Here is a 24964-nt window from a genome sequence, read left to right as displayed (position 1 = left end):
AGGTGTTTGCAGAGTGGTGCTGGCCTAGAAGAAGCCTAACCCACCAGCACACATGTATAACAAACAGGAACAGGGAACTCCGGCTGGTAGGAGCTTGCTGCAGGGAAAGCACCGAGAGGGAGGCCCTACAGGAGGCAGGAAGGGAGCACTGGGAACAAGGAGGCAGTGAGGGAAGGAAGAGCTTGGGAGAGCAGGCAGCTGGCAGGGCCTTGGGGATTCTGAGGCCAGCAGGCGAGCAGAATAGGGAGGTGGAGGCTGATAGTAAGGAGAGCACCGATGTGGTTGGCAGCTCCGGGACAGCTGACTGTGAGATCTCAGAGCCCAGAGCACCAGACGCACGAAGATGGGGCACACGCCAACCCTCATACCCTAGCGTAACAGAGGGATGGACACCAGGAGGGCTTCTAGCAGAAGCAGGCCTCGGAAGCTTGGGCAAGGGGCTCGGGAAAGGAGCATGAGCAGAGTCCCCAGGACCACAGCCCTCCTTTGTGGACTAGCCAGTGTTGAAACTGCCGGGTGATGGGTGGAGCTCAGCACCAGAAACAGACACTGAGGAAGTCCCCAAAGCTAATGGCCTCACACAAGCCCAGCACCCAAGTGTGGCACTTCCTCAACTGCAGTGCAGCTGGGAAGTGGGTGAGCAGAAGTGTGAGGCCAGGCAGCTCAGAGCCCGGAGGAGGTACTTCAGGGAGGGTCCAGAGAAGCTGGGGAGGAAGGGACCTCCTCAAAGGCTGCTCCTGGGGACGCCCCCCTCCCCCAAGCCGCAGGAGGCTCCCAGATGCACACAGGAGGAAGTGAGAGGTGAACTCAGCCAGGGCTTGGCTGGGCAAGGCCCTCCCCCACCTGCTGTCCTGACTACCCGCAGCCATGGCCCTGGCCCAGCAGCTGCGATCGGAGAGGTGAGAGTATGCCCCCATCGCCTCACTTTTTCACTGATCCCAGCAGGCCTGGGTGGGGTTGGAGTGGGATGGGGGAGGGTGGGGTGGTAAGATCCTGTACCCTCCTGTCACCTGATACCAGAGTATGAACACGGAGTCAAATTCGGGTACTCAGAGATGCAGGCTCCTGCAACTGTCTCTGTAGGCCTCAGGTCCCAGCGAGAATGCGAAGGGGAGTGGCTTGGCTGTAGCCAAGAGACACGGGATGAGTGAGCGGTAGAGCCTGAGAGCACAGGTGTCCTGGGTCCTAGGCTTGGGTTCTTCTGGGTTCCTGGTTCCACATTGCGGTCAGGCGTGGCTTTTCCATCTGCTGTTCGGGCAGAAATGGCCTCCGCATTTCCTGTCTTTAGATTTGTCTAACCTTGGCTCTGTTCCCTGACCCCTCACTCCATCTTCTTTTCCTACACAGCCCTTAGATGTCTGGCACAAGTTTGGATCACAAATTTGTCTCTGGGAGGCAGAAGAGTTCTGCTACACCCTAAGTGCTCAAGAAATCTGCTAGGGCTCAACAATGACCTAGATCTATCTTGGACAACATTGACATTGTACAGATAGGGACTGCGAGGCCTGAGAGCCCCGAGCCTGGCCACTTCCTTCAGTCAGCTTTTGCTCTGTGTGTCTTCTGGAGCCAGGTCTGTGGGTGGAGATCCAAATGACAGAGCTGGGAGTCCGACCCCTGGATCAAACAGAAAGCAACATTAGGGAGCTAGGGTCCATGTGAACGGCTTGAGAGACACCAGAACTGGGTCTGGCTGATGAGGTCCAGGTGGGAGGAAAAAGAGCCCAAGGGATCTCGAAAACTGCTTGGTCCTCTTCGGGTCAAAGGTCAGAGAAGGCTTGTCTGTGTTGGGGTGGGGGTCAGAATGGCTCCAAAGCTATGGAGGATGCTGGGGTGCTGAAGGAGCTCGCGTGACATGGTCCCAGCCCCGCTGACCTTCCAGTTCTCCTAGGAGACCGACAGACCATGCGAACTGGAATCTTCTAGAAACTGTAGCCGCTTGAAGTTTGGGTCCCTTCCTGTTTCTTGAGGTGCAGGGTTCAGAGGCTGCCTGTGATGACCAGCAGGGCTGTGTGCTTCCTCCGCCCACTCTGTCCTCCGCCCTCAGAGGGGCGTCTCCCCTCCTCTGCTTCTCTCGGGGTCACGGACCCAGGTCCCAGGGCCATCAGATCCAGCATCCCCGGTGTCCTTTTTGGGAACCAGCCCAGCAAAGGTACAGATGAGAGGAGACAGCACAACTAACAGCTCTTTCTAGAAACTTGTGGACAAGCATCCAAAGACCTCTTCAAGGTCATCTGCGGAACCTAGTTCCGAAAGCCACATAGCCAGCTCCTGCCGTGACTGAGGTACCAAGAGTTCTCAGAGCTCTTCCAGATCCGGTCCACACGTGGGCTGCCGTGGGTAGCTCTCGTGTGCACGGAGCCTGGGATGGACCCAAACAACCTGAGAAGGGCCTGAGGGGACAGCTACTTTCCCAGGCCCAGGCCCTATCCCCACACCATGGCCTCCTTGCCAACCCAGCAGACTGCCCTGCCACTCACACTGCACCCACCAGCTCGTCACAGGTGGAGGTAACTGCTGAGAGCCTACTCAGCACCTAGTGCCTTTCTGGGCGCTTGGGGATGCAGTGAGAGGGCAGCCCTGCTCTCGTGGGACTGAAGGGACCCTGCTTGCCAACCACCTCCTGACCATATGACATAAGCACTCAGGTGTGTCTCCATTTCCAGAGGGGTGGGAGGAGTCAGAGCAGACGGAGAGGCCCCACAAGGTCTCTCCTGGCAGGGAGCTGAATAGAATTCTAGTCCTAGGCCAGGTTGGTCCCAGGCCCTGGTCTGATACCATTGGTGCCTAGAACACTTCTGGGTTCTTCTCCCCCACCGCCCCGCCTCCCAGATAAGCTGAGGCTCTTCCACAAGGCATGAAGACCCCCTATATGGGGTCTGCCTGTGTCAAGCCTCCTCTGTCCTTGCTCTGCCTCGTGTGCTCTGGCCATGCCTGCCTCCCTGAGGTTCCATGACATTGCCCGTCTTACGTGTCCCCGCCCCAGGGTGGGGGGTTGTGCTGTCTACTGCCTCCCTGCCCAAAAGGCCCTCCCTGCCTCCATAAGCCAACTCCCCTGTGCTTTCCTTACCTTCGGCTGTAGGGAACCCCGCTTCCCTCTAGCAGTCTTAACCAGCACAAGCTGTCCTCTGTCCCACTGTTGATTCCTTGAATAATGTCATGAGGGTCACCTCTCCTGAAGAAAGGCCTGGGCAGTGGTGAAGCAGGGACATTATTTATTGGGCAACCAATTTCCCCACTCCTCAGGACCATGGGGCACAAGAAGCCCAGACCAGATCTTAGCGTGCTAGGCAGTATCTGTTCAGAATGTGGAGACAGGCCAAGTGCTGGGGTTCATCCAAGCTCTCTCAGCTGCTCCGTCTCAAATCCCCTCCTCACCTGGGCAAGCTCCTTAACCTCCCTGTGCCTTAGTTTCCACATCTCTCAGCAGGTGGGTTTCTCTCTAAGGAGTACGCACCTTGGATGTTCTCTCAGTGAACACGCCCAGCTATCGGGTCATGGCCCACAGCCATTTCTCCCTTTCCAGTTCCTTCCTGCCCCACCCTAGGCTCGGTGCCGGTGAAATCACTACTGAATGAGGCGATACACTAAGTAACGCAGTGAGCCTCTGGGGGGAGTGCGTGAGACCACTCTTCCCAAGGGTGTCCTCTCGGGCAAATGGAAAGTCACCCGTGTCCACAGAGGTGCCCCAGCCTGGGAGACATCCATTGCTGGCCTGCTGACTCCCCTAGTCACTGCCTGGTGACTTCTAGGTCCTGAGGTACCAGCTTGGGACAGACCAGGGGACCAGCATGAACTGGGATGAGAGTGTAAGGGGTTCATGGGGCCCGTACACGCTTCGAGGTGCAGGACACATTGTCCCATTTGTCTCTCAGTTCCTGCCAGGGGAAGCCAATTGCTTCTCCAGCTCCTCCTTCTCATCCTCACCATCCCTCTTCCCGTCTTCCTCCTCTAGCTTATCCTTTTAGCCCTCTCTTCCTTCTCCTCCCCCTCCTCATCCTCTCCTCTTCCTCATATTTTTCTACCCTCTTTTCTCATCCATCTCTTCTTCCTTGTCATCCCGTTATCCTCCTCCCCGTCTCCGCCTCACCCTTGGACTATGCTTCCTCCTCTTCTTTCTCCTCTTTTGAAATAGAGTCTCATGCTGCAACCCAGGCTGATCTAGAACTCTCCATCCCATCCTGACTCCCTTTTCCTCAGACTCCTAACTTCTGAGATCACAGATCTGTGCCATCAAGGCCTGGCTACACCTGTTTCCTGCTTCCTTGTCTGTGTGCAGGCGGCTAGCCTGGTGACCTTGCCTGTGTCTGCTGGCCTGTTTTTGCTTTCTCTGGTTGCCCTCCTCAGCCCTCTTCCATTTGCTTAAGGGGTTTCACCACAGCCATCAGCCACAGGCAGGTGGCTGTTACCTTAGCCACTCAGGCCAGCCTCACCATGACAGTCTCCACACCTACACACCAGGGTCCTGCTTGGATGTCTACCCAGAGACCTCTCACATTAGCATGGCCTGAGTCTCCCAGCCCTGCACCTCCCTGTGCTGGTCAGATGCAGGCAGCACTCTTGCTGTGTCTTTTTCTTCCCCTCCAGCTCGGCTGCCGTATCTTGGTCATGTAGCCCTTGGAAATGCATTAGGCTGCAGGGAAAGGAGAGCCTGGTCTCGGTTCAAATGGTGGCCAGCTGTTCTTTTTCATAGAACAAGTCCAGAGAGAGGCTGTAACTAGTTCCCTAGCTCAGGGAGCTCAACACCAACGCTACAGACGCTTTCGTTCTGCATCATGTTTTTGCCTCATGGGTGCTCTGTGGCTGCTGCAGATCCGGATGTCAGCTCCACCCCCATGACATCTCACTGACCAGAGCTAGTCACGGGATTGCCTTGAGCCTCCAGGGCAGGTGGGAACAGGAATCTGACTGCTGTGTTTGGTTCATGCCAATCATGACATGCCGCCTCTCCAAGCTAGGCACCTTCGAAGCTGAGCATGCCTGGCACTTGACTGGCCAGGAAAAAACAGGGACACACAAAATGCTAACAGCATCTTCTGGGGTCCTCTCATTTGTGTGTCCTGCCCCATATCACCCCTCACTCTGAGGGCTTCCCATGGGGAGGTCTCATTAAGTCTCTGCCTCTTCTTCTATATCCACGTTGCTGACAACCTGTGACCTTCTCAAACCAGGATTTCCCAAAGCCAATCTAGCTCCCTACTCCCAAGACCCTCAGACTAACTTATCCACCTCAAAGCTCATCAGGTTCTGCCGTTGGCAAATCTAAGCTCTTCCTCAGGGCTCAGAACCTTAGCATAAGCTGTTCCCACCGGCTGGAAGAACCTCCTTAGTTTCCAGTGGATTCCAATTGATCCACCATTTTCTTGACAGGGGGATGTGGCTCTCCGTCAGTCAGCCTCATGTTACTATAACAAAATACTGGAGTCAATTAATATATGAGGTAAAAAAGGTTTACTTGGGCTCGTGGTTCTATAGTCTCTGGGTTCCCAGCATCAGCGAGAACTGACACGGGCACAGACAAAGTTCAGAATGAGGAGTGCAGGGCATCACCAGCTGGCTTTGCCCGGAACAGGCAAAGCGGTAACTGGTGTCCTCCCTCTGTCCTCCTACAGCGACTTCGAGCAGCTTCCTGATGATGTGGCCATCTCAGCCAACATTGCTGACATCGAGGAGAAAAGGGGCTTCACCAGCCACTTTGTAAGCACCAGCAACCCCGGTTCCTTTGCCCTCCAACCTCTGACCCTCCACCTTTCGTCTCCTGCCTCAGTGGGGCCGTTTTTCTGTTGGAACACCTGGCACAATTCTCTAAGACACTTTGTGGTTTCTCTGGACAGGGTGGTTGCCTGCACACCCTGGATAGAATGTAGGGGTGCTTCCAAACACATCCTAAAGCATGGGACACCCCAGGGAAGGCTCACCTCGTCCAGTACAGTGCAGGGCTTGAGAAAGCCTGTTCTCTCTCTCTGTGTGACCTCTGACCTCATCCTGTGCCCGCTAGCTTTCTCCATGACCTCCTAGTTCTTTGCCTGCCTCTAGGACCTCCGTACCTCAGTGCCCTGTGCTAATCTATGGGTTCCCTTATCCTCCTTCGTCTCCCAGTGTGTCTACCTTCCAGGCTCCCCACCTCCCCAGCTCTCCCACCTCCCAGGCCCTCCCCAGCCCACCCCCAATCCTATTCACTTTTCAGACCCCTACACCTCCCAGCTTCCCCCCTCCAGGCCTCTCTTCTTCTCAGGTTTTTGTCATCGAAGTGAAGACCAAAGGAGGATCCAAGTACCTCATCTACCGCCGCTATCGCCAGTTCTATGCCCTGCAGAGCAAACTAGAGGAACGATTCGGGCCAGAGAGCAAGAGTAGCCCGTTCACCTGCAGCCTGCCCACATTGCCAGGTAGGCTGTCCGATGCCCAATGCCCAGAGCTCGCCCTGGCCTTTGCCTCACTCCCTAGCTCTGCAGATCTTATTTCAGTCTTTTTGCAAACACTGGCTGGTTGGCAGTGTTCCTCTTGTAGCCATAGGCTGGCAGTGCCCTACCCCCACCCCTGACTGCCACCTCTGTCCTCTACACTGCCACCCCTCTAAAGTGCCTGCCTCATAACGGTTGACCTCTGGGGCTCAGTACAGCCACCTTGCCACATCCATCTATCACCCAGAGAGCCCAGGCTAAGAGCACTCAGCACCCGGGGTTCTGGTCTTTCCTGTCTCCCCCAGCCACCCATGAGGCCAGCTCTCCAGCCGGTCAAACAGTTTCAGCCTGGACAGATCTCCCAGGCTCTCCTTCTCTGTCCCTTAGGGAGGCAGGGTACCACATGGTTTTGAGTACAAATAGCCTCCAACCCCACTCCCTGTCCTCTCGGCCTCTTTCCCGCATGCCCTCCCTTCCAAACGTCCCGTGCCACCCCCTCCTGAGCTTGCCCAAGAGAGATGGAGATGCCTCTGTAGGGAAGATCATACCACATCTTCCCTAAGCCTCAGAGGCCTGCCCATCTTCCCTTCTTCCAGCTAACCTCCCAAGTGTGCACCTTCCACACACTCGGGAAAGAACCGTGTTCTCTTCAGACAAGGACTCTGAGCTGAGAGGCAAGGGCTTCTCCTCCCCGCTCTCCCTCTCCCTCCCCCTTCTGAGTGGTGAGGAGGGGACTCTGCCATTCTGAGCTGACCCCTCCACCATCCACTCCCCACATCCCTTCAAGAGCTCTGGGCCTGTCTCCTTGACACACTGCCTCCCCCACCCCCACCCCCCAAAGTCGAATGCATAGACGTCTCACCACCCCACCCCATTCTACCCCCACCTGCAGCATACCTGAGGGGAGCCTCTCTTCTGCACCCCCTGTCCCCAGAGTCCCCAAAGACCTTGTGTTCATTCCTTTTGTAGCAGCATCTCCAGGCCTCACCTTGGCATCTCCCTCTGCCTGGGTTTTATCCTGCCACTTCCCTCAGGACAGAGTCCTTTGGTTCTGATCTGATGTCCCAAAGCTGAAGGCTTCCTTTCTGCCCACTCTCTTCCCCCATGCCTATCTGTGGCACAGAGGTTGGACAGGTTTGCCTTCTGGTGGCCCTCTGGATGGCAGCTCCCCGGGGTGCCTGTCTAAAGGCTCTGGGAAGACATTTGTCATTTGGTTGGACATCACTTGTCTCTTCTGCCCCAGAACACTCTTTGCATTAGGGGCATGGCTTATTCATCCACCCAACTCTTAGTCCTCGGCAGTGTCAGTGTGTGTGAGTGGGGCTCGGGGACCAGTTTCTAACTAAGGCAGCTTGATGAATGGGACCTTAGGAAGCCCTCCACCTTCAAGATGTCGAGGTGGCTGTTCTGGGAAACTCAACCTAGCAGGATGCTCAGAAGCTCTGGTGGTGACCTGAATGTTATCCAAGCCTGAGGCTAGGGACAGCACTGTGGCCAGGGCATACAGGGATCCCGTGCTCAGAGCTAAGGCTTGTGTGCATGCATGTGCAGCTGCTAAAGAATGTTTTGTGTGTGTGTGTGTGTGTATGTATGCTTGTGTGTAGAACCCTGTGGCATTCTTACATGTGTATTTGCATATATATGTTTGTATACACATGGGCACACAGGCATACTGTCTATGTGGGTATGCATGTATGTAGGTATGACCATGTTCCTGAGTGCAGGTATATCTGTGATATCTGTGTGCACATATGTAAGTATGTATGTATAAGTTCATGCATCTCTCTACATGTGCACGCATGCGAGTGGGTATGCATGTGTCTGTGTGAGTGATGGTGTGTGTGCAGGGGTTTCTGTGTGTATGAGCTTTACATGGGTGTGCAGAGTGTGTGCATACATAAGTGTGTGAGTGTGCATATGTGTGCATACCTTTGTGTGTAGGAGCAGGCACAGCATAGAGAACTCCTGTCTTCTAATTATGATGTGATTGGAAGATGCAATTGGGAAGTATCTCGGTGTCACCTTGGCACCATGACAGAAGGTAGGACGAGCTCTGAGCTGGGGAGAGAGGCACTGGGCAGCTATCTGGCCGGTGGGGCAGGCACCGTGTGGTCCAGGCAGCTTTTCTCTCCTCAGCCAAAGTCTACATGGGCGTGAAGCAGGAGATTGCTGAGACTCGGATCCCGGCCCTCAATGCCTACATGAAGGTACCTGCTGCCACGTTTCCTTGGTGCTTGAGTGGGCAGGGTAGTACCTTGGGGCGTGAATCTGAGAACTGAGCTTTCTTTGAGGCCCCCATGACACCATCTTCAATCCCGAAAGACCTAGCTGGAGAGAGAAACGGGCTATGTTCTCAGGGACCCAGAGGCCTGCTCACAAGAAGTCATGCTTGACAAACCCCTGAGTGTACCATGCCCAGGGGAATATCCGTGCCCGGCTCTAGGACACAGTACCTGCTCCCCAGCGGGGCCAGTGGCTGGTGAACCACAAACTCACACGGAGGTGTCTCCTGCCCGCACAATGGGGGCATGACAGCTGATCACATCCCCTCCCACAGACCAGAGAAGGGCCCCCTTCCAGCCAATACCTCTTTTTACCCAAGCACAACAGGGTTTGGGCTACACTCTCTGCCCTTGGAGGGGTGTTCTGTGCACTCCCCCTCTGCACACTGTCAGCTTTCTATGGCACAGGGACACAGAAGAATCGGTGTTAGAGGCAGAGGCCGGGGTGGTCAGGAAGGGATGCCCTCCTGTCACAGCCATGCAAGGTAGTGAACACCCCATCAATGGAAGCATCCAAGCCATGGCTTGATGGAAAACCTTCCTCGGTGTTCAGAGGTGCTTTTTACAGACGGAGAGCTCTGGGTTTGGAGACTTTTGTTCGGATGGGTACCTTGGAGTGAGCAAGCAATCCTCTCAAGAAGCCTCGGCTGCCTCTGTTGTGAAACAGACAGCTCCTCCAGCCCTCCGCTCTCACAGACTGAAGCTGGGCTCTATGGACAGCATGAGGTGAAGGTGGTTCCAGAGCTGTGAACCTGCTTCTATACTGTGATCCTGAAAGATTTCCCACAGAGCTGTAACCCTCCTAAACTAGCCGAAGCTCTGCAGAGTACCTGAGCCCTGTGGGGCTAGGGGGGTAGTAGCCATGTCAGGCCTCCCTGCTCCATGCCCTCATAGCTTAGTCACAGTGTGTGAGCACGAGGTGGAGAGGAGTGTGCGTGGAGCAGGAGACATCAATCTACAAGCCCCCCATCCCAATCACCTCCCAGATTTGCCTCTCCCTCCCCAGCCAGGCACTGTACCTCCTGACGACACAGTTGATAGAGTTCTTGGCTAGCGTCAAGAATCCCTGGGTGTGATCCCCTGGACCAAAGAAAGTGGACATGGTGGCCCACAGCCACAGTCCCAACACTTAGGAGGTAGAGGCAGGATGATCAAAAGTCCCAGCTTGGTTAGTAGCAAGTCTGAGGCGGGGCTAGGCTACATGAGACACAAGCATCTTCAGCGGCTCTGGTGCCCAGCTGTGTTACTTACTAAGCTGTGCGGCTTTGGGCAGACCCTTTCCCTCTCTGATCCTAGCTTCCAGGTTATTACAGGATAAGTTCCTGGTGTAATCTGCCCCCTTAACCCATCTCTGGAGACCTTTAGGTGATTTCAGATGAACTTTCAAGCCAACACCCCCCCCCCCTCCCCATCCCCTCACTCCCGGCTCTGCTCATTCTGGGCGAGGAACAAAGCTTTGGAGCTGTCTCCTTCAGCAGCTGAGGGCTAATCACCCGTTTTTTTATTATTACCACCTGAGCATTCATTAGTGGAGATGAGGAGGCAGGGCTGGGGTGGCGACAGGACTGTCCAGATCTTTTGGTCGACTGCTCGCCCTGTCCTGCCCGTCTCCACACAGAACCTCCTGAGCCTGCCGGTCTGCGTGCTGATGGACCCCGACGTCAGGATCTTCTTCTATCAATCTGCTTACGACGCCGAGCAGGTGCCCCAAGCACTCCGGAGGCTCCGACCGCGCACGCGCAAAATGTAGGTGGCCTTCGCTGCGCCCTCTCCAAGCCCGAGACTGAGTCCAATCCCTGACACCCAGGGGTCGCTGCTGCTCCTCGTTCCGAAGAGTCCAGGGCTCCCTTCTTACCCCTGGCCCTCACAGAAAAAATAACCAGGCAAGCCTCTAGGCACCACAGTGGTGAAATGCTGCAGGTTTCCAAGCGAGCCACTTCTTCAAGGAGCCGAGGAAAAGCAGGCAGGGTTCCTGAGCCCTGACCTCCCCCAAATTCCCTTTCTTCCCAATCACCTCCCGTTGCAGCTAGGAAGGCCTGATCTGGACCGCAGCCACGCAGGCACCTCTCCACAGCCTGTTTTCCTCGGGGCTGAAATAGAATAGTGACACCGTGGGAGAGTTTGGCTTCGGGAGCCAAGCTGAGACCAGATGGAGAGTTAAAGGCGCTGAGCCATGATCTCCTCTCCACTCCTTCGCCAAGCTCTGCCTCTGGGTCGTCTGCGGGAGAGCGGTGGGAATACAGGACGCAGGGCTAGCTGCGAGCGCAACCTTGGCTGGTGGCTGCCCAGAAGCCAGGAGCTGAGCCCCGGGGGATCCCCGCGGCTGACACCCCCCTTTCTTTCCACAGTAAGGGCGTGTCTCCGCAAGGCGCCAGCGTGGACCGCATGGAAGCTCCCAGAGCGGAGGTACCCACAGGCTAGACCTCATCCTCAGCAGCTGTGCCCGCCTGCTGTGCGCCACTGTGTATCGTGGATGGTGCTGGGTGCAGGGCAGGAGCTGCCTCCGCTCCGATGCTGGCCGCCCTGGTCTGCTGCCTGTAGAAGCCGAAGAGTAGCTGGCCAAGCATCAGCTCAGCTGGCTGGGTTTCTTGGGCCAGCCTAGCTTCATGAGGAAGCCTCAGACAGGGCCCTGTCCCCCAAGAAACACACAAATGGCATTCCAAAAGCCAGGGTGGGTAGTGCCCTGGTAGACAGCAGTGGGGGATGGGAAAGCTGTAGCCCACTCACAGTGAGGCCAGGGAGGTGGGGGAGCAGGACAAGCCCAGCACAGAATTTGGACACCCGCCCCTCAGAGCTGCACCCTACCAGCTCTGAGAGAACCATCTATTCTGCAGTTGGAGAGAGCAGGGTTCTAAATGAAACCCCACAAATAGAGGGGCTGTCTCAACACCCCTACAGACTGCAGTTTCCTTACCTGTGTAAAGGGACGGCATTTCCTCCCTCTCACCCCCTCAGGCCCTGTTTGACTTCACTGGGAACAGCAAATTGGAGCTGAGCTTCAAAGCTGGGGATGTGATCTTCCTTCTCGGTAGGATCAACAGAGACTGGCTAGAGGTGAGATGGAGGTGGCCGGGGTCAGTAGGGTTAGCTGAAGCTGGAGGTGATGTCAGAGAGTATGTAGATGATGGTGGAAGTGAGGGCGAAAGTGAAGTTGGAGGTGAGGGTGGAGATTAGACGAGACGAGACTGGGAAAAGGGCAGAGGCACCAGTGGAGGTGAGGGTGGAGATGAAGTTAGAGGTGAGGTGGGAGGTGAAGGTGGAGATAAGTTATAGATGGGAGTGGGGGTGAGATTAGAGTTAAGGATGGGAGCGAGAAAGGTGATGAGGGTGGAGGTGAAGATTGGAGTTAGGATGGAGTTGAGGATTAAGGTGAGGAGGGGAGAGAATGGGGTGAGGATGGGGACGAGATTGGGTGTGAGGATAAAGGTGGGAATGGAGGTAAGGAGGAGGCGAGGTGGGGGTTGGGATTGGAGGCGAGGATGGGTGATGGAGGAGTTGAGCATAGAGGTAAGGATGGGGTGAGGATGGAGGTAAAGGTGAAGGTGAGGGTGAAGGTGAGAAGGGGGATGAGGATAGGGGTGAAAATAGAGGTGAGATTGGAGTTAAGGATAGGAGCAAGCATGGTGATGCTTGGAGATGAAGACGGGGTGAGGATGAAGATGAGGGTGGGAATTAGAATAGGAGTGGGGATGGGGCTGATACTGGAGATGATGATGGGGGTGAGGGTGGAGATGAGGGGGAGGAGCAAAGGTAGAGATGAGGACAGATGGGTAGTTTGGGTATTCCACAGGCAGACACCATGAAAAGTCAAGGGAAGCCGGAGAGTATAAGTCCTCTGTTACAATCCTGGCGGTCCAGGCAGGTTTGGGTGACCTGTGGGTCACAGGCAAAGTGGAGCCAGGTGTATGTGATGGTCGGAGAACAGCTTGCGGGAGCTGGTTCTCTCCTGCCGCCAGGCTGGTTCTGGGGGTGGAGCTCAGGTCGTCATCAAGCCTCCCCATCCCCCGAACCATTTCACACCCCGTCTGTTTTGTTCAGTTTCTTGACCACTAACAGGAATTCTAAGAACTGACCCTCTTGGCTTTGGGGGGCTGAATTCTGGGGGAGGGTGGGCTGCTGTGTACATTGCGGGGTGTCCAACAGTACCCCGGCCCCCCACTAGGCGCTGGCACTGTACCACGCCACAGCAATCACATAGGTCTCCCTGTGTTTGCTTTGGGGGTCAAACTTTCCTCCCTTGAGGGACGTGGGGGCTCAGGCAGGATATTACTTTCCTGGCCAGCGGCAAGAGTGACTGTAATTGAGAGTGGACGTCCACGCCCGAAGCAGCTCAGTGGAGGAGCGCTTGCCTAGCGTGCAAGGCCCTGGGTCCCACCATGCGTAATGTGAAACAATAGATAGCTTCACTAAGCGTGTCTGAACAGTTCGCTGTTTTTAGCCAGCCTTTCGCACTTCAGGAGGTTGCTCAATCCTATGGTTTCCTTTTCTGTAAATGACGAAAACACTGTTTCTTCAGCGGTTCCTGGCAGGGATGAGGGAGAGGCGGATGTTGTCCCGGCCTTGTCCCCAGAGAGTCTGCATGCCTCGTTCCCTTTGCATGCGAGGGGACTGGGAAGGCTTACATGAGACCCTGAAGCTGACATACTGACAGGGGTGGCTGTGTACCTGGTCCCTGGCCTGGGCCTGGCCATCTCTATCGTGATATTGTCACTATTGGACAGTCTCTGGCCCTCGCTGTGTCTGAAGGAGGCTCTGGGACCGGCTGAGGCAGGGACCCTGGTGTTCTGAGGCTGGAGAGCAGTGAGTGTGGCGTGCAGGGCCCAGGGCGTTTGAGCCTCTGCCTCTGCGTGCACTGGGTCATAAGAGGAACTGCTGACCACTGTCCTGTTTTCTGGAAAGTCTTACTGCCTGGGATGCCGTCACCGTCAGACCTCAAGCTGCAGGAAGAGGGGCCTCGGTTTACATGTCTGCGTGGTGTCATGACTCCTGGGGCTGCAGAGATAACTCGGGCAGCGAACAGGACCTGAGCTCAGGCCCAGGACCCGCAGTAAAGTGCCAGCAATGGCAGCTTACACTTATCATCTAGTTCCGGGGCGGCGGAGACAAGTGGACCCTCAGGGCTTGCTGTCCAGTCAGACCGCTGCAGATGGGCCATGCTCTGGTTTGCTTTCCATTGCTGTGACAAACAGCATGACCAGAGGCAACCTGGAGGGGAAAGGGTTTCTTTGTCACTCATTCCAGGAAGTCAGGACAGGAAGGAACCTGGAGGCAGAAACTGAAGCGGAGGCCGTGGAGGGGTGCTGCTTACTGGCCTGCTCCCCATGGCTTGCTCAGCCTGCTTTCTTCTACAGCGCAGGACCTTCTCCCCGGAGGTGGCCCCAGACAGAGTGGGCTGGGCTCTCCCACACCAATCGTTAATCAGGAAGATTCTCCACAGGGTCGCCCGCGGGCCAAGCTGGTGACAGAACTTTCTCAGCTGAGGCTCCCTCTTCCCAGATGACATTAGCTATGTCAACTTGACAGACGAGTCCCAGGTCAATGAGAGACTTTGTCTCAAAAGGAAAAAACAAAAATGGAGCTAGAGCCTGAATGATGACATGTGAAGTCGTCCTCTGGGCTATATATGCATGCACACACTCATATAAACACACATCCACATGTACACACATGCACACGCTAACATACACACACATAGGCACGGACATGTGTACACACATGCACATACATGAGCATGTGCACACGCGCACACATGTATTTTACATGTGCACAGGCACACATGTATGCTCACAGGAAAGAATTCATCTTCTGTCTCATGATCGTGAAGGCTGTAAGTGATCACATGAGCCCCGGGACTCACATCCTCCCGTAAACTGAGCCTCCTCTTCCTGCAGCCTGAGGTCTGGCGGTGACGACATCCCAGACAGTAAATCTTTCCAGAAAACAGGACAGTGGTCAAAAAACAGTTCCTCTTACGACTCAGCGCACAAAGGCAGAAGCTCACACGCCCTGGGCCTGCACTTAGCGGAGAAGCCGGAGCCTCTGTGTGACACCCAGAGGATGGGAAGGAGCATGAAGCACTTTTGGGTGTCTCTGTAACCACAACATCTGCACCCTCCCCCGCTCTCCTCCTTTATACATGCGGCTCTCTGCCACAGGGGGCCTGTGTGTTCGCATGTCCGCAGCCATTCTATGCGGCCAAGAGTGCTGGACAAGGGAGCAGTGATTCTGTGACGCCAGAGCCCAGAGATTGGGCATAATAGGGACTGTGTGTTGAAGCAAAGAATGAATGAGGGAGAGAGGAAAGGAAGAAGGGAAGAGGAAACAGTGGGGAGAGAGAGAGGGAGAGGCATGCATTTTTCCAGATAAATTCAGAGTTTTTCTAAAACCTAAGTGCAGGTCTTCTGGGTTGGGCAGCTTGGTAAATCTCTTCACCTTTTCTCTGTGTGTTAGTTGACTTTGATCGCTCTACCAAAACACCCAAGACAAGTAGCTTATGAAGAGAAAAGGTTTGCGATGGCTCACTGTCCTGGAGGCCCCAGTTCCTGCGCTGAGGCCACTCATTGTGACCTCTTGTGAGAGCAAGAGTATGGTCAGAAAGAAAAATAAGTAAAATAGTTTGAAAAACCTGGAAGAAGAAAGGAGAAGGCCCCACTACCTGAGGAAGGAAACCCTCTTCCCGGAGATAGAAGGCACCTCCACTAGGACTTGTGTGTCTGCTCCCACAACACCCCAGCAGAGCCAGCCTGGAGACCACGCCCTTGACACACAGACTTTGGGAGTCAATCTAGGGCAATCCTTTTTATAGAGAGTGTGTCTCTGAGTGCCGGCCTTGGGCCTGACTTCGCCATGAAGCAGCTTCTTCTTTCCCCTACAGGGCACAGCTCAGGGAGCCACGGGCATCTTCCCAGGGTCCTTTGTGAAGATCCTCAAGGACTTCCCAGAAGAAGATGACACCACTAACTGGCTGCGCTGCTACTACTACGAAGATACAGTCAAAACCATCAAGTTGGTGGCCTGCTGGGAGGACAGGCCCCTCCTGCCCCTCCTTCCCCCACCCCCATGATGCCACTGTCTCCCAGGGAACGCGCCGCGTTTTCTCTCCGCTGCCCTGCAGCTGTTGTAGCTCCCACTGCCTTCCAGATAAACCACAAGCAGCAAGAGTGGCTGTAGCAAGAGCTCGTACTTGTCCCCCAAGCATGTCCCCCTAATACGTCCTCTCTTCTGTCCCCCTTAGGGACATTGCAGTGGAGGAGGATCTCAACAGCACCCCCAGGTTCAAAGACCTGCTAGAACTCATGAGGTGAGAGGCTGGGTGGGAGAGCAGGAAGGAAGCCTGGAGAGGAGAACAGGATGAGGGGGAGGTGGCCACATGTGACAGCTCTATGCCCTGTGGCCCACAGTGCCTCAGAGAGGAGCCGAGCAGGCTGCAGAGGGGCAAGGGCTCAGCTGAGGTCACAGTGTGTGACTGTCGATGTTAGAATACTCGTCTCTCCAGATGAAAGCCTCGAGGTCCAGGCCGGTGCTCAACAGTTACTTCCTAGAACCGAATAGCGCTGTCCCACCTCTCACGATAGAAAACAATCAGCTTGTAATGAGGATGCGACGTCTGTTACCACATATCAGCCCTCTAATTATCTGCTGTGTGCTCAGATTTCCTCAGCACATGCACCCACATGTGTAAACATGTACACACACATACACACACAGCCTGGCCACACCCACCATTCTCAAGGCGCCTCAGTGGCTTATCCCACCTCCCCCTTTATTAACCACGGTCAACCGAATTTACTGTCTCATTATTTTCTGGGGGATAATTCTCAAGAATTGGGACCATGGGGTGGAAGTGTGTGCAAGACGATTAGGCTGGGCCTGAGGGGTCAAATGGTCTGTGGGAAGTTCCTTCAGATCTTGTTCCGCCCTCCAAGGGGAAGCATGGTCTTCCTCCCAAAGCTGTCAGCCGGTTCCCACCAGCCTCCGTTGGCTGCCGTTCCTTCTTTTAGGAAACTCCTAAGCCTTGCACCCACTCATCTGCCAGTCGCTTCCGGCTGTACATCAGTGGGATACAAATGCCTCTCCTCCTTTGAGGTCTCAGTTTCCTCATCTGAAGAACGGGAATAAGGCTGCTTGGATGACGAGGGTCTATACCACTCAAATCCAAAGACCCTGGGCTCTCCCGGGAGCCCAGGACTAACCCCACTGTGTTCCCCCAGGCGTGAGTTCCAGAGAGAGGACATCGCCCTCAATTACCAGGATGCCGAGGGGGATCTGGTTCGGCTGCTGTCCGATGAGGACGTGGGACTCATGGTGAGGCAGGCCCAAGGCCTCCCCTCCCAGAAGCGCCTCTTCCCCTGGAAGCTACACATCACCCAGAAGGACAATTACAGTGTCTACAACACTGTGCCCTGAGTCACTGGGCTCCCTGTGACAGGACGAGGTGCTCACAAAAGGTCCCTCTAGGAACACGAGGCCCTTCGGGGCTGCCGGCGTGAGATGCAAACCTCCTGAGCCACAGGCTGATGCACCCGCTGGACTAGGAGTCTACTCGTTCTAGATTCTGACCATTACCTCTGAATTAAATAAACCCGTTTTGTCTCTAAGGGCCAGAAATGGAGAGACAACCAGGGAGTAAAGCGCTGTTGGCTGAGGCCTCTTTCCTTTCCAGATGATGTTACGGGGAACACAGCGAACCCGCTCCCCAGGGGATGCACATTTCACAGGACATTAGCATCAGCCATTCACAGTCTCTAAGAGCCCACAGCAGGGACAGAAGGGTCATTGCCTGTGGCTTCACAGCCATTGCTGCCCTGCCCAGGACCCACTCTGCTTTGGGTGGGCATGGCCAAGAAGACAGAGTTCCCTCTCCTCGCTGTGGCTCCTGATCTCCCCCACAGGGAGCAGACTACCAGAATCCTTTGCGCTTCCCAGGCCTGGGTTGGCCTGTGGAGCTGCAAGGCCAGGCCATCATGGTGAACAGCCTGAGTCGCAGAGGTGCCACGATGAAGCAGCCACAAAACGGAGAGTTGAAAGACAGAAAGGAACTGCCTTGTAGTTCTGGATGGCAAACATCCAAAAGTAAGGAGCCCCCAGAACCCTCTCCCCATGAAACCCGAGGGAAAGCATTCTCACCTCTCCCCAGCACCTGGTGATCTGCCAGTCATCCGACATCTGTGGCATTCCTCAGCCTGCAGAAGCTTCTTCACTCTCTCTTCCCACGAGCCCCCTCCTGTGTGTCTTCTGTGTACACCTGTCCCTGTGTCCAATTACCCTAATTCAAATTGAATTAGGGCCCATAGCAATGGCCCCATTTTTAACTTGATCCCCCCTGTAAAGACCCCATTTCCCAAAACTGCCACATTCCACACTGGAAGTGGGATCGTCAACATGACACTTTAAACTTGAACCTATTGATCCAACCTGTGACGCTCCCTTCATCCATGCTGTTCCCACTCAAAGGGAAGGGCCGTGACAATAGGGAAAACCTGAGAAGATCCTGAGACAGCTCCCGTCAGGGGCTCAGCTGTAGGAGAGGCTCCAGGAGAGGCTGGCTGACCTCACTGGCATCCCCCAACTCAGGTGCTTGGGCTCTGGCCACAGAAGACAGGGGATTTGAGGATGGTGAATCACATTGACTGATTTTTTCCTCAAAAGAGAGCTAGAGAAGTTGCCAAAAATACATGCAAGTGAATCCAAATCTCCAGAAACCACGTAAAGCTAATCCCAGCATTCCTAAAATCAAGATGGGAGGTGGAGGCAAGAGATAGCCGGAAACTCATAGGCCAGCCAGCCTGGCATGCACTGAAATGACAGCTAGGGGCCTTGTCAAGGTAAAGAAGGTGAGGATACCCAAGGTTGCCCTGTGACCTCCATACATACAGCCTGATATGCACACACAACGAAGATTTCAAATAAGTTGCAGTGAGCGGCAACACAGAAGGAGTACCAGCTCCAAGACATGTAAGGCCAGAAGCTAAGTGTTGAGCCCAGGGAGGTACAGACAAGATCAGCTTTCTAGAACTGACGGCTGGGGAGGGTTGCCTGTGTGGGTACCATCTGCTCTGGAGAGGTTAGAACAAAAAGCATTTCTGACTTGGAATAATCCTCCAGACCTCGCCCAGTTCCCTCAGCAGAGCTCACCGGGCTGACTGACTGACCAGCTCACATATAATGCGGGCTGACCAATAACTGAGCAGTAATCCACTCTGACCTGAATTTGTTGGGTAGGAAGATGGGCTTAGCGGTGAAATGGCACTGGGCTGGAAGCCTGCAGCACAGCGCGGACTTGAGGCTACCTTGAGGCTGGCTGGAGGAATGAACTTCCAACCAAACGCAGGCAAACTCACAAACATTCCAAACAGGGCGTTCTCCCGCCCGCACGCCTGGCCCAAGCTGATGAGTAAAGATCTAACTGGCAGAGAGGCCTAAATACAACCGCCTACCAATGAAGCAGCTGATGGCAAACTAAATCAACTCCTAGGAAAAAGGCTGAAAATCCCGGGGAGGAAAAAAAAATGTTGGCAGGGCCGTTAGAAACTGGGAATAGTCGGGAAGGTAGGCTTGAAAGAATTAGTTGATCCCAAACCCTGAAAATAAAGTACTGACCAAACAAGCAATAACAACATGAAGCGTTAAGGGGAAGAGGGAAAGCCAGTACCTACAGTTGCTATGATTTATTATTTAAAATGCTCAGATCTCGGCAAAACTCATATAAGAAATTCGAAAAAAAAAAGTCTAATCCATTCCTGAAGGGCTTGGGGGAAGTAGATCATGGAACTGCCTTTGAGCATGAGTCCAGCCAGATGCCAAGCTTAGCAAGCCAGGACCTCAAAGCAGACGATGTGGTAGGCTCAGCGGACTAGAAGAAGGTAGGGCTCTGACGGACGGTGACTTCCCCTACTAAATGGGTGTGGGAACATGAATTCCCTCATGCTTTTAGAGTTTAAAAAGTAAAGCCGCTGAAGTAATAAATCCACCGTCTCGGTGCTAGATTTGAACGGCCCAAGAATACGCACATGGAGAGATGGAGCCAAAATGGCCCCTCAAGCCATGCCCTTCCTGCAGCTGTGGCTGCCTGCACAAGGTCAAACTGGCCAAGGTCCCAGCATCTTCTAGGACCCACACCTCCCCAACCCGAGGAGCTGTTAGCTGTTGCTGGGAGAGAAAAAGTCATTCTTTTCTGAGGTAATGGCTCAAGACAGGTATGTGTCCCTTGAGTTCATTGATGGCCACCACGTCCCTACACTAACTGTCTCAGGGGGCTGTCAAACTTCTTTTTTACAAAGTGAATCTTACATGGTGCAACTCTCAACTCTAAGCAGCTGCGTTTAACAGCCACAACGGTCTCTTCTTTTCTCTCTACCCCGGGGCTTTATGTCTAGCTAAGGTAACATGTCCAAATTGGAAATGAGAGAGTGTTGGGCGATGATGGAGAGACTGATAAGGGCACCGATAGCCTCACTAAGCCATCTGGTGACAGCTGTGTCACCACTCAGTCACTACTGCTCCTCGGAATAAGCAGATGAGACTGACAGCTGGTCACTCCTTCTTGCTCTTGCTGACCATTCCTGATGTCCAAGTACTATTGTCATAATCATGTGATATTCAGGATCGACTGGAAAAGCTAACATCTGCCATCTTTAAACGGAGCATCCAATTTTTATCTGCTATTGTTCAACTGAAAATCTGTGTGTGTGTGTGTGTGTGTGTGTGTGTGTGTGTGTGTGTGTGTGTGTGTGTTGAAGCTGGGAAAACCTTGAGTGTCACTCTTCAGGCACCTTACCCTTTTGGTTCCTGACAGGATCTCTCACTGGCCTAGAACTTCATCAAGTAGGACCCGGCTAGCTGCCAGCCAGCTTCCAGGGATCCATCAGTCGCCCCCTCCCATCTTGCCATGGCCGAGGCTGCATGCATGATCCACCACGCATGGCTTCTGTGGGAGTTGGGGGCATTACGCTTAGGTAATCATGCTTCCGCAGCAAGTCTTCACGGACTGAGCCATCTCTCCAGCTCCGGAGTCGTATTCTGACTCAGTAAGGATCGCTTCAACCAGGGGCACACACTCGGTGGTGGCATTCTGGACTGGGGAGAACAATTGTAGGCTGTTATTGTGCCTGCGAGCTGCTGTACCAGCCCCTTCCTGGATTTCATGTGCAAAGCATGGTTCAGTTTTTATTTCTCCCTAGGGTGCGTGTGTTATATAGCCTCTGTGCAGGGAATGTTGGAGGAAGACTAAACGCTTGTGGGTTTTTTTTTTTTTTTTTTTTTTTTTTTTGAGTATAAACACAAAGCCTAAGATTCCACGATCCTCTTGGGGTCATTCACACAATGGCAGGGTTTGAAGGTGGGGGTTGCTGGTGAACCAGAATTGACTGCATGATCCAGAGTCTACATGTAAAGACGTGTGTAAACTAATGTGCCCGCTGGGGTATGGAAAATGTCTTGTGACTAATGAGGAGATGACAGCAGACTTCGTCCTTGCAGAAAACAGTGATGGGCGTGGGTGAGCGAGCAGGCGTGGGTGAGCGAGTGAGCGAGCAGGCGGAGCTGATGTGGAAAGCCAGGTTGACTATGACTCATCTGTTGGCCGTTCTCTGCGTGATGGGGAAATGGCTGGTGGGGACAGATAAGAGTGGAGGGTCAGAGGACAGCTACACAGAGGTGATAACGCTGTGATATTTGTATTTGTTAGTTGCTGACCTTGAACCAAATGATGACCAGGGGGGTCATGGGAAATGCTCTCACTGAAAATGGGCCTCCTTTAATTTGTTATCCTCTGGTGCTTCGTAGGGGGCATTGCTGTCCCATTATAAGGTAATGCCATTTAAAATCTTCCTGGCCTCCTAGTCCTCTTTAACCTTTTATGCCACTTCATTCTATCTCCCTCTTGAAATCCCCCCCCACCTTTCTAACATCCTGATCTCCATAGATATTCCAAATAAAACACATACCTCTGAAGATTCAAGGCTAACATCCTCAAATGAGAGGAAACGTGCGTCATTTGTCCTTCTGGGTCACCTCCCTCAGAATGATTGTTTTCCGCCCCGAACGTTTACCTTGAATTGCATACTTCTTGACATCAGAATAATGGCTGTTATTGTGTTATACTTGTTATATTCATCAGCTGACAGGCATATATCCAGGAATATATGTCCTTTGCAGTTGTCTGAGTTAAGATCCCATAGACCGCCCCCTCCCATTACAGGCTATTGTCAGTGCTCTTAGTGCTCCAGAACTTGACCGTCAGACCCCATCACAGAAGACACCACATGCTTCCGTCATAGGACATGGAGAACTCAGCTTGTAGTTACTGAAAGTTGTATCCCTGCTGGCCAGTGTTCATAGTGCCATGTATGTACACTACGGATGGAGAAAAGAGCTCATCAGTATTACCCATCTGTGGACCCTATGGGCTAGAACAATGGCTGCCCTGGAAAGAAATGCCCACGTCCTCACAAGTGCAATGTTATGCGGTGAACGTTACAGGACTAGCCAGCCACTTGATGATTGGCTTTAAGGCCACCCCATAAACTGAAACCCGTAACTGGCACCATTGCTGGGGCCAGGATCCTGTGGCTAGACCTGTCATAGGCCCTAGGGGTGAACCTGCTACCATTGCTAACTGAACTCCTTATACTCCCCTCTATGCCCATAAACTAGTGCATGGTCAATCCTCACCAGAGAGGCATCTTTTTGCAGCAGATGCCAATCAAAATGGAGATCCATGACACAAAGATGCAGACAATCAGAGGCAACCAAATGTTCAGCCCCAAATTGAATATACTCTGTGTGTGTGTGTGTGTGTGTGTGTGTGTGTGTCTGTCTTACATACACACACACACACACACACACACACACATACACACACTCAGTAACCCTCTCACCCAAGGCTCCAAAAAGTGGTTGGTGGTGGATGGCTATAAAAAAAAACTGTTTTCCAGGGACAGCAGGGAAGTTGTATATATGAACTCAAAGCCCTGCAGGCTCAGGCCAGACAAAATCCCAACATGAAGAGTGGGTGTGGGCATGAGGTCCTACCCCCAGCCAAAGAGCTATTGGCAACTGGTGGCTCCTGGGAGAAGGAGAGTTAATTTTCTTTATGAATGTGGTCCACGGTGCCCACCCTTCAGTGATGGCTGCATACACAAGGGCAACACAAACTGTCCTTGATTTTTTTTTTCAAATATCATTTAAAGAGGACACGAAGTTTGGTTGGTAGGAAAGGGGGGATAGGTTTGGGGGCAGAGAGAAAAAAAAGTGACTGTGCTCAAACGCATTGTAAGATAAAAGAAGTGATAAAAATGAAGAAAAACAAAAGAGAAAGAAACCAATCTCTTAGGCAGGAACCTAATTGTTTCTTCTTTCTTCTCTTCCCCTCCTTCTGTGTGTAAGTATGTATGTATGTGTGATGTATGTGCATGTACGGGGGGCATGTGTCCATATACATGCTTTTGGACACCAAGGAGGACACTGAGTGTCCTGCTTTATTACTTTGACTTAATGTGCTCTTGCTCGCTCTCTCTCTCTCTCTCTCTCTCTCTCTGTACTCTCTCTCTCTCTCTCTCTCTCTCTGTGCTCTCTCTCTCTCTCTCTCTGTATCTCTCTCTCTGGAGGAGCTTTGCCCATGGTCAAACACAAGCAAGTCCTCGTAATACTCCTGCTTCCACTCTTCAAGGCTCTTTGGTTATAAACGTGAGCAGCCGTTGGGTGCCGGGGACTTGAGCTCAGGTCCTCATGAGTATGCAAAAAGCACTCTGACCCTCCCTCAGCTCCTTTGGTATGGACTTAAGATAACGTCACCTGACCCCAGAAGGGTCGTGAGAAAATCATTCCTTCTTTCCTTTCGTGTGTATGATGTGTGTACCTGTGTGGGTCTGTGAGCACCGCTTGTGTACAAGGACCCGCAGAGGACAAAAGAGGGTGGTGTCGGCTCCCCCGGAACTGGAGTTATATGCGGTTATGAGCTGCGTGGCGGTATGGGTGCTGAGAACAAAATCTAGGCCCTCTGAAAGAGCAGTAAGTGCGAGTCATCTCTACAGCCAAGCAATCATCCTTAGTGACAAAACATTATTAGGTCCTTTGCAAGGAAGGAGGAGGAAAGACCACCCGCTGTCACTCAGTCATTCAACATTAGAGGCGCTAGCTAGTCTGGCAGGGCTTTAAAAAGAAATGAAATCATAAGGACTAGCTGGCAGACGTGTGACTGTCGTCACTCACACTTGACATGATTGTCTACACCAAAACCCAATAGACTGTATGGGTGAATTATTTCATGATGTCACGGAGTTTTGCTGGTTGGCTGATTACATCGATACTAAACAATGATTGCTTCTCTACATAACAGCACTGAATAATCTGAAAGATAAATTTAGAAGGCATCCCATTTGCAGTAACAACAACAGTTATACGTTTAAAAGACTTAGGGGTAATTTAATTAATGATGCTCAAAGGCGCACGGCAACAAAAACAACAACAGCAGAAGATGAGCAAGATGGCACAGGCTTGTAACCCCAGTGCTTGACAGGCAGGAGGATCACGAATTCAAGGTCATCCTCAGCTATATGGTGAGTTTGTTTAGACTGCATGACACCCTTCCTCAAAAGGGAAAACAACAAAAAGCAAGATCCGGGGAGGGGAATTAAGATTAGCTGAAATTAGAGGAAATGTCCATGAACGGGAAGCCAGTATTTATGACTTCAGTTCCCCCAGCTGATCCCTAGACTTGATGAAATTTCGAAGACATTCTGCACTGAGTAGTTTTTGATAACTTGCCACAAACTGGAGTCCCCTGGGGAAAGGCTGAGGACTTAGCTCCATCAGACTTGTCTATGGAGGTGAGCCGAGGTGAGACTCTCAGCAGCCAGGGCTATGGAGAACTGCAGTCACCACCTCCCATAGCCAGGTGAGACTCTCAGTGGAGGGAACGGGACACCAACTCACCCATAAAAACCTTCGACCCAAAATGTGTCCTGCCTACAAGAAGCGTAGGGATAAAGCTGGAGCAGAGGTAGAGGGAATGGCCAACCAATGGCTAGCCCAATCTGAGATCCAACCCATGGGAGCGAGCCAACCCCTGACACTCTTGATGATACGCTGCTCTGCATACAGACAGGAGCCTAGCATGGCTGTCTTCTGAGAGGCTTCGTCCAGCAGTTGATAGAAACAGAGGCAGAGACCCACAGCCAAACAATAGGCAGAGCTTGGAGGAATCTTGTGGAAGAGTGGGAGGAAGAATTGAGGGAGCTGGAGGCAGGGGAGGTCAAGGACACCACAAGAAGACCTACAGAG

General features: G+C 53.2%; 1 protein-coding gene across 1 annotated transcript; it reads left to right on the top strand.

Moving 5' to 3' along the window:
* Positions 1–476: 476 nt before the first annotated feature.
* Positions 477–17317, top strand: Ncf4 (neutrophil cytosolic factor 4). The gene is made up of 10 exons (XM_060389105.1): positions 477–899; positions 5610–5694; positions 6233–6386; positions 8538–8608; positions 10302–10429; positions 11032–11089; positions 11639–11737; positions 15558–15688; positions 15918–15983; positions 16894–17317. Exons 1-10 carry the CDS (start codon positions 868–870, stop codon positions 17087–17089), a joined length of 1020 nt encoding a protein of 339 aa, XP_060245088.1. The 5' UTR covers positions 477–867; the 3' UTR covers positions 17090–17317.
* The last annotated feature ends 7647 nt before the right edge of the window (positions 17318–24964 follow it).

Source organism: Meriones unguiculatus, chromosome 8, assembly GCF_030254825.1.
Source record: "Meriones unguiculatus strain TT.TT164.6M chromosome 8, Bangor_MerUng_6.1, whole genome shotgun sequence".
Classification (NCBI taxonomy): Eukaryota; Metazoa; Chordata; class Mammalia; order Rodentia; family Muridae; genus Meriones; species Meriones unguiculatus.
Note: the sequence above shows the minus strand (reverse complement) of the source record. Positions and strands in the feature narration are given on the sequence as shown.

Bases quoted from the DNA above. Each gene is read 5' to 3' on its own strand.
- Ncf4 (XM_060389105.1), top strand. From the start codon at position 868: ATGGCCCTGGCCCAGCAGCTGCGATCGGAGAG. The intron at 11,090-11,638 runs GTACCCACAGGC...TCACCCCCTCAG, and splicing joins TGGAAGCTCCCAGAGCGGAG to GCCCTGTTTGACTTCACTGG. The intron at 15,689-15,917 runs GTTGGTGGCCTG...TGTCCCCCTTAG, and splicing joins GATACAGTCAAAACCATCAA to GGACATTGCAGTGGAGGAGG.